General features: G+C 46.1%; 2 protein-coding genes across 4 annotated transcripts in view; one reads left to right on the top strand and one right to left on the bottom strand.

The window, feature by feature from the left end:
• The window catches only part of BRF1 (BRF1 RNA polymerase III transcription initiation factor subunit), a 437,396-nt gene that overhangs the window by 206,962 nt on the left and 212,457 nt on the right, over positions 1-17,977 (top strand). The gene's annotated exons all lie outside the window — the stretch shown is intronic.
• On the bottom strand, positions 2,992-12,038 carry BTBD6 (BTB domain containing 6). Of its 3 annotated transcripts, none has more exons than XM_040332967.1 (5): positions 11,964-12,038; positions 11,069-11,339; positions 6,511-6,601; positions 6,306-6,424; positions 2,992-4,414 (listed from the first exon to the last, which is right to left on the bottom strand). In XM_040332967.1, the coding sequence occupies exons 2-5, from the start codon at positions 11,245-11,247 to the stop codon at positions 3,382-3,384; spliced, it is 1,422 nt and encodes a 473-aa protein (XP_040188901.1). In that variant the 5' UTR covers positions 11,248-11,339; positions 11,964-12,038; the 3' UTR covers positions 2,992-3,381. The 3 variants fall into 3 exon arrangements, with proteins under 3 accessions (XP_040188901.1, XP_040188902.1, XP_040188900.1); XM_040332968.1 differs by lacking the exon at positions 11,964-12,038 and adding an exon at positions 11,471-11,607; XM_040332966.1 differs by lacking the exon at positions 11,964-12,038 and having other exon boundaries at positions 11,069-11,696.

The following is a 17,977-nucleotide window of genomic DNA, read 5'->3' as shown; positions in this document are numbered from 1 at the left end:
AGCAGTAAAATCAGTCTGTATATGCAGTAAAGCATGCTTGTTATACTCACTGTGGAACCTAAGGGGTTAGTTAGTCCTCTGCATTGTGTAAAACAGCTGTTTGAGCCTTTCTTCTTATCCTCCCCTTCTTCCACTGTCCCCAATCTATCTGCTGATAGAACAGAGCCTTGGGGACGGGCTGCACATGCTCAGTTTACATGCATCATCATTGAACTCTGTGTGGCATGTTTTGATGAAAGATCAGCAACAATGCAGCAAGCAGGTTTTTTTTTTTTTTCTGCCACACCACGAATGCGCTGGTGTGAATGGGCCATGAAGGTTTTTTATTGTATGATTCTTTTATACACAACTATTGCTAGCTCTGTCTAGGGGAACAATACGTAAACTTTTGTATTATATTCTCCTTTCTGAATCGGCTTTCCGCCTCCCTCCTGGTCACGGACATGGAGTCGGCGTCATTACACTGCTGTGTCATTGACAATGAGCAGGCAGGGGACGCAGGGAACAGTAAAGCAAAGTGACTATATATTAAACTGCTTTTGACTGTGAATCACAAGACTAGCTGAACAGGCAAAATGATAAAACGGTTCACTTATATTTGATTCAGTTAAGTGACTAATATGTGTCTAATAACAAATCTCTTGCAAAAGCACAAAGTAGGAGATTGTTAGACTCTCTGCCATTACACAATAGTGTGTAAAGCTCTGCCTCGTTGTATACCTGCAGCAATACACCGCTTCCTTATTCATGTGCTTTTATAGGTGCAACATGTTCTGAACAAGTCTGTCAGTGTCTGAATTTGTTACAATGTAAGAAATTTTATTTTAGATCGGTGGTCTCCAAACTGTGGCCCTTTGCTTGCTTTTATCTGGCATTTGGAACATTATTACTCCCACTGTCCATAAGTCAGGCATCGTTCCTGCCACGGACAATGGGTCGCTACTAGTCCTCCCGCTGACACCAGCGGTGGGTCGCTGCTAGTCCTCCCGCTGACACCAGCGGTGGGTCGCTGCTAGTCCTCTCGCTGACACCAGCGCTGGGTCGCTGCTAGTCCTCTCGCTGACACCAGCGGTGGGTCGCTACTAGTCCTCCCGCTGACACCAGCGGCGGGTCGCTACTAGTCCTCCCGCTGACACCAGCGGCGGGTCGCTACTAGTCCTCCCGCTGACACCAGCGGCGGGTCGCTACTAGTCCTCCCGCTGACACCAGCGGCGGGTCGCTACTAGTCCTCCCGCTGACACCAGCGGCGGGTCGCTACTAGTCCTCCCGCTGACACCAGCGGCGGGTCGCTACTAGTCCTCCCGCTGACACCAGCGGCGGGTCGCTACTAGTCCTCCCGCTGACACCAGCGGCGGGTCGCTACTAGTCCTCCCGCTGACACCAGCGGTGGGTCGCTGCTAGTCCTCCCGCTGACACCAGCGGTGGGTCGCTGCTAGTCCTCCACCTAATACTCCTGGGGCATGGTTTACTCCCACTGGTGCCAGGGCACTTTCTTCTCCCACTGGCCACAGTTTGAAGGACAGTAAAGTTTCCCTTTGTTTGGAAAGCCGGTTTAAATCATTCTCTCCAGTTGCAGAAACTCCTGAAATCATTCAGTTTTCTGCTCTATAGATGGACATTTAGGTCACCTTTGCACTATGCTGGTTCATTCCAACGCACTATCTTATGTATGTTACGTTAAACTGTATGTATGACGTAACGATCTACTTCTATTATGTGTCCTTTTTGGTCAGTTAAATAAATACACCTTTGAATGTGATTTGTTGCATCTCTTCGATAACTGCAAAAACAGAAAAATAAATAAATGTCAATCCTGCCAGAAATGATGTCAGCGGGTAACTTCCTGTGCTGAATTCTTACCAGTTACTTTGTTTTAAGGCATCTCGGAGGAATACAGAATGGCTCCGCTTTGTTGTGAGATGTAGGTGTTTGTAGACCAAATAGGAGAATAGCCAAGGGTGACAACCCCGCCCCTCCATAGATGCATTGCAGCAAGTGATGTTGACACTCTAGGACTGGAAGTTTAAAAAGAAAACAAATGCAGCCTCGCATCTAAGTACCGTATAGTGATTGGTTTGTACAAAAGTTATAGTGGCTACAAAATAGGGGATAGAATTCTGACATTTTTTTTATTATTTTTTTTTTTTTACTAGTAATACGGCGATCTGAGAATTTTGTCAGTACTGCGAAATTGCGGCGGACACATCGGACACTTTTGACACATTTTTGGGACCATTCACATTAATACAGCGAACAGTGCTATAAAAATGCACTGATTACTGTATAAATGTGACTGGCAGGGAAGGGGTTAACACTAGGGGGTGAGGAAGGGGTTAAATGTGTATCCTGGGTGTGGAGAGGGACTGACTGGGGGAGGTGACCGATGCTGTGTCCCTATGTACAAGGGACACAGCATCTGTCTCCTCTCCCTGACAGGACGTGGAGCTCTGTGTTTACACACAGAGCTCCACGTCCCTGCTCTGTCATTGCCGATCACGGGGTACCTGGCGGACATCGCGGCCGCCAGGCACGCGCATCGGGGACGTGCCGGGTGCGCGCCCCCCAGTGGCCGGAGAATGCGAAGACATCAAAAGACGGCGGCTGGGATTTATAGAGCCACCTTGCCGCCGTCATTTGACTATGGCCCGGGGCTCAAGAAGTTAAACTGAAAAGGTTGTTTTACAAGGAGGGGGGTTTACATACACTTTAATGTTACATAGGGTTTACTGCACCTCGAAAATTCAAAAAAGGCGTTGAACCCGAGTGAAAAGCCAATAGCTGTAAGGAAATTGTTCTTGTAAGTTATTTTGCATATGCTGTGAGACACTTTTATATATTTGTCTCAGCTTCTGGCAAATGTGAGACAGAAGGAGCCTTTCCCCTCTAATAGACTTTGCTGTAGATGCATGCGAGTGACTGAATGGGTTTGCATTCACTTGAAACAACCTTCGCAAGTTTTCACCTTCACAACAAACAAGAATAAAGCATAACTGGGTAGAAGTAAAAATCTTTTATGTAACATATATAACCGCAGTTCTCCCTTGAATCTGCGTTTTTTTTTTTTTTTTTTATGTTTTAACAAGTTATCTATATACAAAATAAAAGCACATTGTGTGCGGATTTCTTTATCATCTCCCTGCATGTTGCAGTTTTAATAATTCAAATAGTTTATAAATAAATAAAATAAGATTAAACTCTAAAAGCATTCCTTCAGTTGGAGTTTTGACAGGCAGTTTGTTACATTCCATACTGATGTACAGTTTTAACATAAAAAAAGAAACAAAAAAAAAAATGCTTACGCCCCCCTTTTCAGTGCGTGTCAGGACCAACCGGGTGAAAGGGGGCGCGTCAATGTGCTTTAGCAGTAGCGGGTGAAATGGGTCATGCGTAGAAGATGAGCTCGGGAATCTGTCCCCCCTGCACCCCAGTTCCGTTGGTACTGTCCGAAGAGCACTGGAACTGGAAGGTCACCTTCCCACACTGCACCTCCGTCATCCCTTCCTGCCCAAAGTAGCTGAGTTCATTCCCGTCCAAGATGGCGCTGACAGTGTAAAAGGTGTCCTGTTCTACTTGCACTGGGTGCTCAAACCAGACTGAGAAGGTGTTACTTGATCCATCAGAAACAAATTTAGTCAGGTTTTGGGCAAGGACCACCCCCTGCCGTTTAAGTTCAATTTTTACACTATATTCTGCTTTACCGCAGCTCGACCCATAAAGCCCAAGACCACCAATAAATATCCTTTTGTCAACGGCAAACTGGATGCTGTCACAGCGCCCCCTGTACCTCCACTGGTTACTGCGGTAGGCTGAAGACTGGAATCTGTGGCACCTCTGAGGTGCCAGTCCTTTCCTTTTAACAAGCGGGAACTCGAGTTGCGGTTTGTTAGCAGCCGTGTACCACAAGAAGATGCTGCGCGTCTCCTCCAAGGTTAAAATGTCTGACTGGGCAGCTCCATTGGCAAATTCCTCCAGAGTCATGGTGGGAATCCGTACCAAGTATAGTGCTTTCCCCAATACATTCCTTTTATTGGTAGGGGTGGCTGGCAGGCCTTGCCTTTTGCACTCGGCCTCTGCCCAGCTCGAAACCGCCTCGAACACAACATCCTCTTTTGTATTGAGGGTCTCTCGTGTCACAATAATCTCCAGAGTCGGCAGATCAATCTCACAGAAGCCTTCCGACTTCAACGCAAGCTCTGCCTGAGCGTCTATAACCTCCCAACACCGCAGAGTCAGCTCGGGCTCTTCAAAAAGCCGGCTTTGTGAAAGCAAAACACAGGCATTCTTGGCCTCTAGGCTGGTCTCCAGGAAATTGACACAGGCCTTGGCCAGCGCAGGAACAATGTACTTCTTGGCAGCGTAGAGTGTTGCAAGCACAGTGTCCGCTTCCAGGTCAATCTCATCGCTGTACAAGTACCTACAAAGAAGAATTGAGCCATTAACATTTCATTCCAGGGCTTAAAGGGACAGCTAAAAAAGCAGCAAAATTAGATATTAAGACATTCATAGCAATGAATTTAACCACTTCAATACCGGGCAACTTCACCCCCCTTCCTACCAAGCCTGCTTTCAGTGCTGTTACACTTTGAACGACATTTACTCAGTCATGGAGCACTGTATTCAAATTACATTTTTATCATTTTTTTTTTTTTTTTAGACAGAGCTTTCTTTTGGTGGCATTTAATCACCACTGGGGTTTTTATTTTTTTTTGCTAAACAAAAATAAATAAATGAAATTGTAACCTTTCTTAGTTTCTGTTAAATTGTTTCTTTGCAAAATTTTCTTTCTCTTTTACTGATGAGGCGGCACTGATAATTGGTGCCCTGATTATCAGCGTAAATGCTGTACTCACTGTGCCCTCACACATAGGATGTCCTTCCATGGCGTGCTCTGACCACTGTCTGCCTTGGACACATCGGCCCTTTACCACGTGATCAGCTGTGTCCAATCACAGCTGTCACATGTAAACAGACTTTCTGGTTATCGACTCTCATTTCCTCACACGCTGTCTCTGTGTGAGGAAGAGAGAGCTGATATCCAGCAAGTCTGTTTACATGTGACAACTGTGATTGGACACTGCTGATCACATGGTAAAGGGCCACTGTGTCCAAGGCAAACATCGGACCGAGCACGCCATGGAAAGAAATCCCAGAATTGTAACCATGTTGTTGGTAACCTATGCCACCAATCATTAACAGAGCCCAGGAATGCCAGTGGCAGCATGGTCATGGTGCTAGGGCTGCTGAGTGAGCATGCTCGCAATCAAAACGGTGATACTGGCTGTACGCATATTAAAGACCACTGCCACATATATGCATAAGGCCGGTGACAAAAGATTAAAGGACACCTGTACTGAGAAAACAATTTGTAGGCCAACATTGGCAACAACTTTCTGAAAGGCTAGTTGAGTACTTATTCACAAAGCTCCTAAATTGCACACTTGCTTCAGATCAGTGACTCAAAGTACTGCCGCCATTGGATCACCATAAGATCCAGGCATTCATTGTTTTCACGAGGGGTTGGCAGTGGTAGCCTACTTCATTCTCTCTGTATGGTTACCTTCAGTAGTTGAGTGTTTTCAGCAAATAACCTTTTTTAGGCAAGACTGACTGCAGTATCTCTTCTAAATAAGACCTCCTGTTCTCTCTAGCTCCTTTGACACCTTCTACTATGCTCTCCTCCAGGACTTCTCACATCCCATGGAACTCCCTACCCCAAACTTTACGACGATCTCCTACTCTGTCCACTTTTACACAATCCCTGAAAAGCTCTCTTCAGAGAAGCCTAGCCCGCTTCAACCTAACCACTGAACGGTTTTCTCCATCAGCTCAACCCCCACACCTTTTGCATCTCTTAACCCTCTCTTAGATTGTAAGCTCTATTGAGTAGGGCCCTTTGATTCCTACTGTATCAAATTGTATTGTCTACCCTTCTGTTGTAAAGCGCTGTGTAAACAGTTGGGGCTATATAAATTCTGTAAAATTAATAAATTGACTAAAGACGATTTGCTTGGTTACAGTTAATCATGAGCATGCCAAACTTATTTTTCCAGGAACAAAAACAGCATTGAATACTTAGGCCTATATTTCATCCATCTACTAGCAATGATTTATAGATCTATCTGTATCCATACAGAATCAAAACACAAAGCTTTTGTGGTTTATGAACAACGTGTTCAGATGACCATATTAAATCTTCAGATCAGGAGGAAGCCATTAATGCCAGCTATAAGATGCATATTTTATAAGCTTTTATGTTTGCTGCAGTACTTCTTTTTTTTTTTTCCAATTCTTTAATGACCACTTACTTTAAAAGGATTAAAAATGCTGCAGGTTCCACGTCTGGGATATGGATTTCAGATTTCACCTCCGCTAGATCGCCATAAAACATGGCATAGAACACCGAGCTGCCGACAGCCAAAATGTACTAAAAAGGGGGGAAAACCTAAAGTTTAGCATCTAACTTCAGAGTAACATAGAAAAAGGTTGGGTCAGTCTTACTGCTCGGTATACCTTGTGTGCGGGGACTTTCTTGGAGGCCCCAGCGGGACCCACGATAAAGTGAATATCGGCCATTAATTCGTTGTTGAACATCAGCGCGTTTCTGAAAGAAATGAAAATACACTTCAGAACGCTGCAGGTACAACATTATCCTTCTACAGTACAGGAGGACATTTGTTCAGCATAATTTAATAGGGCAGGCTGTCCTTTTTCAATGTAAGAGAGGCTAATCTAATAAGATGATGAAAAGAGCAGCTACGTGCAGGAACCTGCAGCAACCAATCAGATTAAAAGAAAGCTGCGGAAGTTAACTGTTGATTGGTCGCTCAGATTTATGGCTCTTTGACAGAAGCTGTACAGCAGTGATATGCAATTAGCGGACCTCCAGCTGTTGCAGAACTACAAGTTCCATGAGGCATAGCAAAACTCTGCCAGCCACAAGCATGACACCCAGGCATGATGGAACTTGTAGTTTTGCAACAGCTGGAGGTCCGCTAATTGCATATCCCTGCTGTACAGGTTTATTCAATGCTATAGATGTGACCGTATCCCATGGCAAGTGCTGGCTAGTTGTTGTAGGTTACTACATTTTTTATCATTACAGTGGCACTTATGCCTTGCAGCACTGGGGTTCTTGGTTCAAATACTGACCAGGACAAAATCTGCAGGGGTTTCCCCCAAAAGAAAAGGGTTACCTATCCCTAGTATGTGAAATGAGGACCTTTAGCTCCTCGGGGGCAGGGACTGATGTGACAGTATAGTACATAAAGCTCTGTGTATTTGCTGGTGCTATATAAATAACAATAAGCTCAGCAGGTTCACTATATCCAAGGGCGGGCTGACTTCTGACACGTACACGGTTCTGTTTATATTGCAGTACGTGTTCCTCCCAAGATAGTCTCCGGTTTTGTGTGGGTTAATCTGGTTAATCAGAGGGATCTTTCTGTGTATTCATAGAAATTCTCTACAGATTAATTTTACACTACTGGAAAGAAAATCTAGAAGTGCGCGGCTTTGCCTGAAAAGCTTTAATTTCTTGCTGTCAATCCCCATTCGGAGACTAGGGATAACGGGCGAGCCAGAGAGACTGGGGCTCGTTACAAGCAGGCTTTGTCTTGCTGGTCATTGTAGTTCTATAGCTGCTTCGTAGCTGATGGCCAAAACAAGCAAATGGACTTACTGACAAATAAATGGCCAAGAAACAAAACCTAGCTCTAATAAAGTAATAAAATAATTAAATCTATTATCTATACTGAATTTAAAATTTGCAAAGAAAAATGCAAATGCATTAGATTTACTTGTGATCCGTATATAATATAGGTTGGATATTATTGTATTTATACAAACTCTCAGGCTAGCCAAAAACCTATTGTTAGAGGGCCCTATAGGTGTGCTAATGTGTATGGACAATAGAGTGTAAGCTCCTCTGTGGCGGGGGGGGGGGGGGGGGGGGGGGTGTGTGACATGAGTGTTCAGTCTGCAAATGTCAGCTTCTTGTAGATGAACAGCAATCATTTCTGGGACCTGTGCCATCGCTTGTATGCCTCCTGAATCTTAATGCAGCCGTTAGATGTGCTATTCTTAACATCCAAGTCTCACAAAAAAATGTATTTTTTTTTTTTTTTTAAGTCTCATCCTCTAAATCCTTATCTGCTGGGCTGTGATCGGTATTCTATTACTGGATAATCTTACATGAAATGTGGCAAAAATAGAATTTTGATATTTATCAAACAGAAAGGTATAATGTAGATAGTACTGTTGTGGCAGAAATTAATATTCCCAGCACCTTAGGAAGGTGATCGGTATTCCCCTCTGCAATCTGTTCTGGTGTGGGAAATATCCTGCGTGTTATTCTCTTGTGTCCGCTGTCATCCCTCTCTGATGTGCAGTGTTCTATGTATTGCTGCTAATGTCTCTTAATGACGGCAGCCTGATGTGTTTGTAGTAGCCGTGTCTCTTGTTGAGTGATCTGACCCAGTGTTATGCTCCTGGCATCCCTGCAATGAGGAAAGCCCCCTATCAGTATTGCCATGCTTAGACCTTGTCGTGTTCTCGCTGATGCTCCTTGCAGATTAGCAACAGCTCAGTGCATGCATTGCTTGCTGAATTGTTGCGGGGGATCCTGCTATGCACAATCTACATATGCCGATACACCAGCAGAGCCCAACCACTCACATGGGGCTTGTGTGTGATGCCTGCACCATCTGGGGGCTGCTGGCCTAACCCACCCTCAGTATTTTATCATTGGAACTAGAGCAATACAATGTTTTCCCATTGATCAGGGTCTAAAAGAGCTGCAACCTAGGTTCAGAAGATCTATATAAAACACATACAGCTGTGATGTAAGGAAGATGTTAGTTTGTATCTCTTACTAAAATGCCACAGACTCCAAGGGCTTGTACTCTGGTGTGTAGCTATGGCTGTGGGGATCTCCTACCCCTATGTTTACATTGTGATCCAGTTTTGAATGCAAATCTCAGCGCACTGCTGGGGCTGGTACTCCTGTGATTGCAGTGTCAGTAAAAAGATTCCCCTGTGATTGCAGTGTCAGTAAAAAGATTCCCCTGTGATTGCAGTGTCAGTAAAAAGATTCCCCTGTGATTGCAGTGTCAGTAATCCCTGTAGTGCCCCTGTGATTGCAGTGTCAGTAATCCCTGTAGTGCCCCTGTGATTGCAGTGTCAGTAATCCCTGTAGTGCCCCTGTGATTGCAGTGTCAGTAATCCCTGTAGTGCCCCTGTGATTGCAGAGTGTCAGTGAGGGTGATCCCTGTGTTTGTAGTGCCCCTGTGATTGCAGTGTCAGTGAGGGTGATCCCTGTGCTTGCAGTGCCCCTGTGATTGCAGTGTCAGTAATCCCTGTAGTGCCCCTGTGATTGCAGTGTCAGTAATCCCTGTAGTGCCCCTGTGATTGCAGTGTCAGTGAGGGCGATCCCTGTGATTGTAGTGCCCCTGTGATTGCAGTGTCAGTGAGGGTGATCCCTGTGATTGTAGTGCCCCTGTGATTGCAGTGTCAGGGAAGTGATACAGCTCTGATTACAGTGACTGATTTCATGGCCAGACTGTGCCCCTATATTAGTTTCAAAATTTACTCTCGTGACTGCAGTGCCAGATGTTGTGCCCCTGTGATTGCACGGATGCCCATGTCATTTGAGTACTTGGATGTGATGCCCCTTCTGATGGCAGTGGGAGGATAGTATGCCCCTGTGATTGCAGTGCCAGGCCACCTCTGTCATTAGAGTGCCTGCTTGTGTTCTCTTCTCTAATTGTGCTGCCAGGGCATGCAGCCTCTGTGATTGCACTGGACGGATGTGCTGCCCCCCTGGGAGTGTAGTGCCTGGGTATAATATTTCTGTAATTGGAGTGCCTGGGTGTGATGGGTCTCCCAATTACAGTGCAGGGTCATAATTCCTCTGTGATTGCAGTTCTTGAATATGATGCCCCTGTGATTATACTGCCTGGATGTCAAACCACTGTGATGGCTGAGCCTCTGTATGACCCCCCCAGTGATAACAAAGCCTTCCTATGATTCCTAGGTACTGTACGAGCCTCATATGACCCCCCCCCTCTCCAGTGATTGCAGAGCCTCCTGTGACCCCCCCCCCCAGTGATTGCAGAGCCTCCTGTGACCCCCCCCCCCCCAGTGATTGCAGAGCTTCCTCTAATCCCCTCAGTGATTGCAGAGCCTCCTCCTGATCCCCCCCCCAGTGATTGCAGAGCCTCCAGTGATCCCCCCCAGTGATTGCATAGCCTCCAGTGATCCCCCCCAGTGATTGCATAGCCTCCAGTGATCCCCCCAGTGATTGCATAGCCTCCTGTGATCCCCCCAGTGATTGCAGAGCCTCCTCTGATCCCCCCAGTGATTGCAGAACATCCTCCTGATCCCCCCAGTGATTGCAGAGCCTCCTGTGATCCCCCCAGTGATTGCAGAGCCTCCTCTGATCCCCCCAGTGATTGCAGAGCCTCCTCTGATCCCCCCAGTGATTGCAGAGCCTCCTCTGATCCCCCCCAGTGATTGCAGAGCCTCCTGTGATCCCCCCAGTGATTGCATAGCCTCCTGTGATCCCCCCAGTGATTGCAGAGCCTCCTCTGATCCCCCCAGTGATTGCAGAGCCTCCTCCTGATCCCCCCAGTGATTGCAGAGCCTCCTGTGATCCCCTCCAGTGATTGCAGAGTCTCCTGTGATCCCCCCAGTGATTGCAGAGCCTCCTGTGATCCCCCCAGTGATTGCAGAGCCTCCTGTGATCCCCCCAGTGATTGCAGAGCCTCCTGTGATCCCCCCAGTGATTGCAGAGCCTCCTCTGATCCCCCCAGTGATTGCAGAGCCTCCTCTGATCCCCCAGCCTCCTCTGGTCCCCCCAGTGATTGCAGAGCCTCCTCTGGTCCCCCCAGTGATTGCAGAGCCTCCTCTGATCCCCCAGCCTCCTCTGGTCCCCCCAGTGATTGCAGAGCCTCCTCTGGTCCCCCCAGTGATTGCAGAGCCTCCTCCTGATCCCCCCAGTGATTGCACTGCCTCCTGTGATCCCCCGGTGCTCCCCGTGTATTGTATCCCCCGGCAGGGGGCGCCGTCTCACCTCTCTCGGAGGGTCGGGTGTGAGGACTGCCAGTGATCGGTGTCGATGTGGTTGTTGTTGAGGTTGTGGAGCGGCGGAGGTGGCGGGGAGCTGTGCGGGGTGATATGGAGGGCGTTCTTCTTGGCGGTGGCGTTGTCGGGGATGTCGGTGTGCTGGGCAGGGTAGAGCTCCGCAGCCATCTTCCTCTTGAGGGCCAGGGGGACGATCTCATAGCATGCCTGCACCTTGCCGCCCGCCCGGCCGCCGCTCTTTTTAGACTTCTTGAAGGTCTCTGGAAGCAGAAGAAAGAAAGTCAAACACTTCATGATCCGCCCATCCAGGCAGCCGGGATCTACAGGCATGGGCGGGGACTTCCACCGTCCTCCGAGGGGCCCCGCACCGCCGCGTCCATACACAACCCACCATGCGGTACAATCCACACTCCGGACTCACTCCCCGGGAACAACACACTATACTCCGCTATCCGGGACTCCGCTCTCCGGGACTCCGCCCACTCCTCCCAGCGCCGCTCTCTATACGTGTACAAGTGCACAGCAGCGGGGAAAGCTTCGGCTCAAATAGCGACTACGGACCGCCCATCTCAACGGACCCACAGCCAATCACAGCCACCCAATCTCCGACCATTCACAGCAGCGCCAGGCTTTGCACCAACGTGTGCGGCTTAACCTGGGAGAGGTGGGCGGGGCCTGCGAGAGAGGTGGGCGGGCTCCTCCTTCATCAGACAATATGTCATTCTTCTGCCCCGAAAAGAAAAGGGAGAGGACGGGGGGTTACACGGAGATCAGCGACACCCAACACAGCCCCTCCCCGGCAGGTTAGAAGAAGTTTGTGAGCTGATCCCTGGGGGGGACATCCAAACCCCGTGCACCCTCCTAGGACACCCCCACCCGTCTACCTTCACACCGCCGTCCTCTCCCGGGAAGTTTGCAGAGCGGACCCGTCCGCGGACTCCATGGATGTGGATGATGGCAGGAAGGTGTGTCTGGGAGAGGAGGGGGCGGGGCCCAGCCTCTGCCTTCACATCTGGTAACAACAGCGCCGCGTGTGACCCCTAGAGGGCGCTGCGGGAAGCTGAACTCCCCATCACTCCATAGAGGAGACTGATCTGTGACCACCGGAGATCATATATATATTTATACTCCCTATATGATCCTGTACACTGATCATATACTCCTATATTATCCTATACACTGATCATATACTCCCTATATTATCATATACACTGATCATATAGAATATACTCCTATATTATCCTATACACTGATCATATACTCCTATATTATCCTATACACTGATCATATACTCCTATATTATCCTATACACTGATCATCTATAATATACTCCTATACACTGATCATCTATAATATACTCCTATATACTGATCTTATATAATATACTCCTATACACTGATCATATATAATATACTCCTATATTATCCTATACACTGATCATACACTCCTATATTATTCTATACACTGATCATATATAATATACTCCTATACTATATACTCCTATATTATCCTATACTATATTATCCTATACTATATGCTCCTATATTATCCTATATACTGATCATATATAATATACTCCTATACACTGATCATGTATAATATACACTCCATACAATCCTGTATTATCATATACACCAGGGAAATGCAATTAGCAAAGCTCCAGCTGTTGCAAAACTACAAGTCCCATTTTGCCCCAGCCTCTGGGTGTTATGCTTGTGGCTGTCAGTCTTGCTATACCTCATGGGACTTGTAGTGCTCTCATGGGACTTGTAGTGCTGCAACAGGTGGAGGTCCGCTAATTGCATATCCCTGCTATACACTGATCATATATAATGTACTACTATAGAGACACTCCATACAACCCTGTATTATCCTATACACTGATTATATATAATATTAGGGCTGCAACTAACGATTATTTTCATAATCGATTAGTTGGCCGATTGTTTCGATTAATCGGATTATAGCATTAAAAAAAAAGGGGGGGGGGAATTTTTACATTTTTTGAGGCCAATTTGTTGTCGGGCAGATTACAAAACACAAAAATACATTGCATGCTTTTCTGCAGCTTCTCCATTGAAGTATATTGAACCAAAAAAATAAAAAATAGCCCAGTTTTGCGTTAAAAAGTCCTTGCCCTTTCCAAATACGCAACAGCTGAAAAAAAATCATGGATGTGAACGTGTCCCATAGAAAAACATGTAAATGAACTGTAGTGTGTTTCTACAAAAAGCACCAAAACACAGAGGTGTGACCCAGGCCTGAGATGTTTAGTAACATAATGGGGTTAAAAAACAAAAATAAGTACAAAAAGAGCAAATAATCGCTACTGTAATGGGTTCATTTTTTTACTGTGGGACAGTGAAAGTAATATTTACAGTAGCGATTTGCTTTTTTGTACTATAAAGGGCTAATTTTTGTTTTTTTAACCCCATTATGTTACTGGACGATTAATCGATTATGAAAATTGTAATCGATCAATTTCATAATCGATTAGTTGTCGATTAATCGATTAGTTGTTTCGGCCCTATATAATATACCCCTACAGGTACAGTCCACCCCATCCCAGGGACACACATTCATAGGATTGCTGCTCTCCAAAAGGCTGGCCCCTTTTGCCGGTATAGTTATGTAAAATGTAAAACATTAAAAATAAGTGTCTATACTGTGTAAAATCCAGTAATACATTGTCTCACCCTGCTCTGCACATGCTCAGTTGCTCTCTATTTTTGAGCAATGTGCCAAGTTTGTAGAAGCCGATTTGCTGACAGCCTTAAAGTGATATTAAAGTCTTGTTCTTTGTTTAGAAGCAACAAACATGTTATACTTCAGGCTTACCTCTGTGTAATGGTTTTGCACAGAGCAGCCTGGATCCTCCTTTTCTCAGGTTCCTCACTGGTTGTCCTGGCCCCTCCCTCCTGCTGAGTGCCCCCACAGCAAGCAGCTTACTATGGGGGTAGCCGAGCCACTGATCTGTGTGTTCGTCCAGACACAGAGCTGCATCTCAGCCGCCCTCTCTCCTCTTTGGCTCACTGACTTTGACAGTAGCGGGTGCCTTTGCTGCCCACTGCTGTCTCAGCCAAGGAGAAGGGAGAGTCCTGGACAGCCAAGACTCTCATGCAACATTGCTGGATGGAGATGGGGCTCGGGTAAGTATTACCTGCAACACAGAAGTTGCATAGAATTCATTAAGATAAAAATTGTGCTGCGCATCAGTTATGACACCAGCCATCTGATGGTTTCACAGTCTGAGGACACAAGCAAATGTGACAGTTAGCAATTCCGGCATTCCAGGAATGTAACTGTTTTTTTAAACTGTTACAGTGGAACTTTAGTCAGAATATGAGGTCCTGATGACTTCAGGCTGGCCCCTTTTGCAAGTATGGCTATGTAAACTTTAAAAAGAAGTGTCTATACTGTGTAGAATCCACTAATACACTGTCTCACCCCGCTCTGCACGTGCTCCGTTTCTCTCTGACTTTAGGCAGAGACACGCACAGACTGTTTTGGTATCAAACCCACATGTCTGCCCTCGTTGCAATCGCTTGCTATGGGGGCAGACATAGAAAAGGAGTGGAGAGCACCCTTGGGGGGGGGACCCCAGAAGAGGAGGTTTGGGGCTGCTCTGTGCAATACCATTGCACTGAGCAGGTAAGCGCAACATGTTTGTTATTTTAATTAAAGCACAACTAAAGGCAAAACCTTTTTTTTTTTTTTTTTTCTTTAATTTCGGATAAAGTAAGGACTATATAACCCCTGTCAGTTGTTGTTTTTTTTTTTTTACCATCTGTGGGGGATTTACATTCACTTCCTGTCCTATAGCAAGAACAGGAAGTTAGAATGTTCCCTTGGGATGTCCGATCAGGACTGTTAGTTTTCAGGCAGACCCAATCGGACCATCCATAGCTCTCTATGTCCTCCGACACTCGCCGGCATCTGATCTCGTCCGCCAAAATCAGCGGATCGGATGTCCGTTTCCATCTGACAGCCCCATAGAGAACAGGGGGGGCTGTGTCCATGTCCGCTCTGCATAGCGGAGCAGACATGAACCTGTCATCCTCTTGCTCAGTGGGGAGATCCCCTGCCGAGCAGGCGGATGAAGATTATGAAGAACACCGTTGTGAAACCAGCCTTGCTCTATCCAAAATAGTTCTTCTTTTATTTTTTTATTTATTTTTTTAGTCTCAGAAGTGAGAAAGGGTTCAATCCCCTGTGGGGTTTTTACTGCTATCCGGGATTCCATTGAAAGATTTTCTCTCACTTCCTGTTGTGCTAAGGTTTTAAAATACAGGAAGTGAGATGAACTCTCCAACAGCAAGCGAGGCAGAAATAAAATTCCCTTACTTTGGTAGACTTGGGGAAGACTAGAACTAGGGTGACCACATTTCCAAACTGCCATTCAGGGACACACCCCCTCTCTCACCTTCCCCCAAAAAAGATGAGGAGGGGGGGGGGGTAATGTAGTCTCGGGGGAATTTGGCGGTGGGTTATTTGTCAGGTGAATGTGCCACTTGCCACCAGATGCAGTGCCGCTTGCCACCCATAGCCTGCCACCAGATGCAGTGCCGCTTGCCACCCATAGCCTGCCACCAGATGCAGTGCTGCTGTTGCTTCCTCTACATGAGCCACATGTGTAGAAGGAAATAGTGGCGTCACTATCTGGAGAGTGAGGATCACACCAGTCCCTGCCGCTAAGCGCAGGCCTCGCTCCCGGTCTCACTGTCTGAGAGTAAATTGTCACTGGTTGCAAGATGCCAGGCAGCGCTGGCCCTAGCAACCAGTTGTGGAAATGTAGTTATTAGTTAGTAGGGGGTGGCTGTCTCCTCTCTTTCATTCTGGGACATTGTATTGTCCCAGAATGAATGTGCCCGGGACAGACATGCCAATTGCGGGACATTCCCGGGCAATCCGGGACACGTGTCAGATTTAAAGTGGAAGAAAAGCCTGATTATAACTGTTAGGATACGTTACGCCCGCACAAAGATGCGCGCTTCTACGTGAATCTGGGCCACAGTTCTTAAGCATCGGATGTTTAAATGATTTGGCAAATCGGATGGAGAGACAGATTGTCGATCTAATTATCATCACAGACTTTGCGCACTCCAATGTGTTTGCAGTCATGTGCAAAGGCCAGCACTGTGGGAATGATGTTCCTATTACATTGTCACTGGTGTCATATTGTGGAGATCCCGCAGGCGATTTGCAGGTCCGGATAATATCTCCAGTGCTGCAGGCACTGCGATTGAATGCTAAGCGTCCCCCCCACTACTGACAAGACTCAGCGTAGCATAAATATTTTATCCCGCATAAGTCCTTCTGCAGCCCCCACATCCCCACAGTGCTGTCGCAGTTCAGTAGCTTTGATAATCCTATCATGGTGCTCCGTGGCTTCAATAGCCATCTATGCAGAAATAGGTCAATTAAAAGACAAAAAAAAGAATATGGCAGGAGATTTGAGCGAAGATGCGTGAGATATCACATAGATCTTGTGTCTTCTGCTGTTTTACATTTTCTGGATGTTTTATTTATGAAGCTTTTTTTTTTTTTTTTAAACAAGAATCAGCATGAAGACGGTTTTGTTGATTGAAATGTTTTTTGCTTTAATGAGTTATTTTGAAGCACTTCTGTTTTATATCGGAACCGTCATGTATTTGAATTTCAACACAATCAGTTTATTAAATCTGAAAGTTTCTACAATCTGATTGCACAACCTCTCAAGATTTACCAACACGTGTGTAGTGACAAAACCTGTCTTATTGGATATAAATAAGTGTTTCTAACCACTTCCAGACGGCCGTATGACTATTGACGGCCGCAGGGTGGTTCTACTTCTCTGGGGCGCCGTCATTTGACGTCCGCCCCTTTCCGCGGGGAACTGCTGTGCTGGCCGTGTCCCTTGGACACAGCCAATCACAGATCGCCGTGAACGGCCAATCGGAGTGGCCATTTGCTAGGCGATCTGTGCGGCCAATGAGAGATGATGTTTACATATGAGATCATTTCTCATTGCCGGCTCTCACAATGACAGCGTCCTGTCAGGGAGAGAGGAGACCGATCTTTGTCTCTTGTACATAGGGACACAGATCGGTCACCCCCCCCAGTCACCCCCCTCCCCCCACAGTTAGAACACTAATATTAGGGTACACATTTAACCCCTTCCTCACCCCCTAGTGTTAACCCCTTCCCTGCCAGTCACATTTATACAGTAATTAGTGCATATTTATAGCACTGATTGCAGTATAAATGTGAATGGCGCCAAAAATGTGTCAAAAGTGTCCGACGTGTCCGCCATAATGTCGCAGTCACAATAAGAATCGCAGATCGCCGCCATTACTAGTAAAAAAAAATAATAAAAAATTATAATTATGTCCCTTATTTTGTAGGCGCTATAACTTTTGCGCAAACCAGTGGCTTATTGCGATTTTTTTTTTTTTTTACTAAAAATGTGTAGAATACGTCTCGGCCTAGATTGAGGATAAAAAAAAATTAAAAAAAAAAAGAGGAGCTATTTATTATAGCAACAAGTAAAATTTTTTTTTTTTTCAAAATTGTCGCTCTATTTTTGTTTATAGCGCAAAAAATAAAAACCGCAGAGGTGATCAAATACCACCAAAAGAAAGCTCTATTTGTGGGAAAAAAAGGACGTCAATTTTGTTTGGAAGCCACGTCGCACGACCGCGCAATTGTCAGTTAAAGCGACGCAGTGCCGAATCGCAAAAAGTCCTCTGGGCAGGAACGGGGTTTAAGTGCCCAGTAAGGAAGTGGTTAAAGGCTCGATTTTTTTTTTTTTTTCTGTTAAATTTTTTTTTGTTTTTTTTCCCCATAAAATAATAAACACATCATACTTGCCTGCTCAGTTTAGTGGTTTTGCACAGAGCAGCCCCAATTCTCCTTTTCT

The sequence above is a fragment of the Rana temporaria genome, chromosome 13 (genome assembly GCF_905171775.1).
Source record: "Rana temporaria chromosome 13, aRanTem1.1, whole genome shotgun sequence".
In the NCBI taxonomy this organism is placed as follows: Eukaryota; Metazoa; Chordata; class Amphibia; order Anura; family Ranidae; genus Rana; species Rana temporaria.
Note: the sequence above shows the minus strand (reverse complement) of the source record. Positions and strands in the feature narration are given on the sequence as shown.

Coding starts and splice junctions, on each gene's coding strand:
- BTBD6 (XM_040332966.1), bottom strand. CDS start 11,409: ATGCCTGTAGATCCCGGCTGCCTGGATGGGCGGATCATGAAGTGTTTG. Junction 6,425..6,510: donor AGAAAGTCCCCGCACACAAG/GTATACCGAGCA, acceptor CCCCCTTTTTAG/TACATTTTGGCTGTCGGCAG. Junction 4,415..6,305: donor GCATTTTTAATCCTTTTAAA/GTAAGTGGTCAT, acceptor TCTTCTTTGTAG/GTACTTGTACAGCGATGAGA.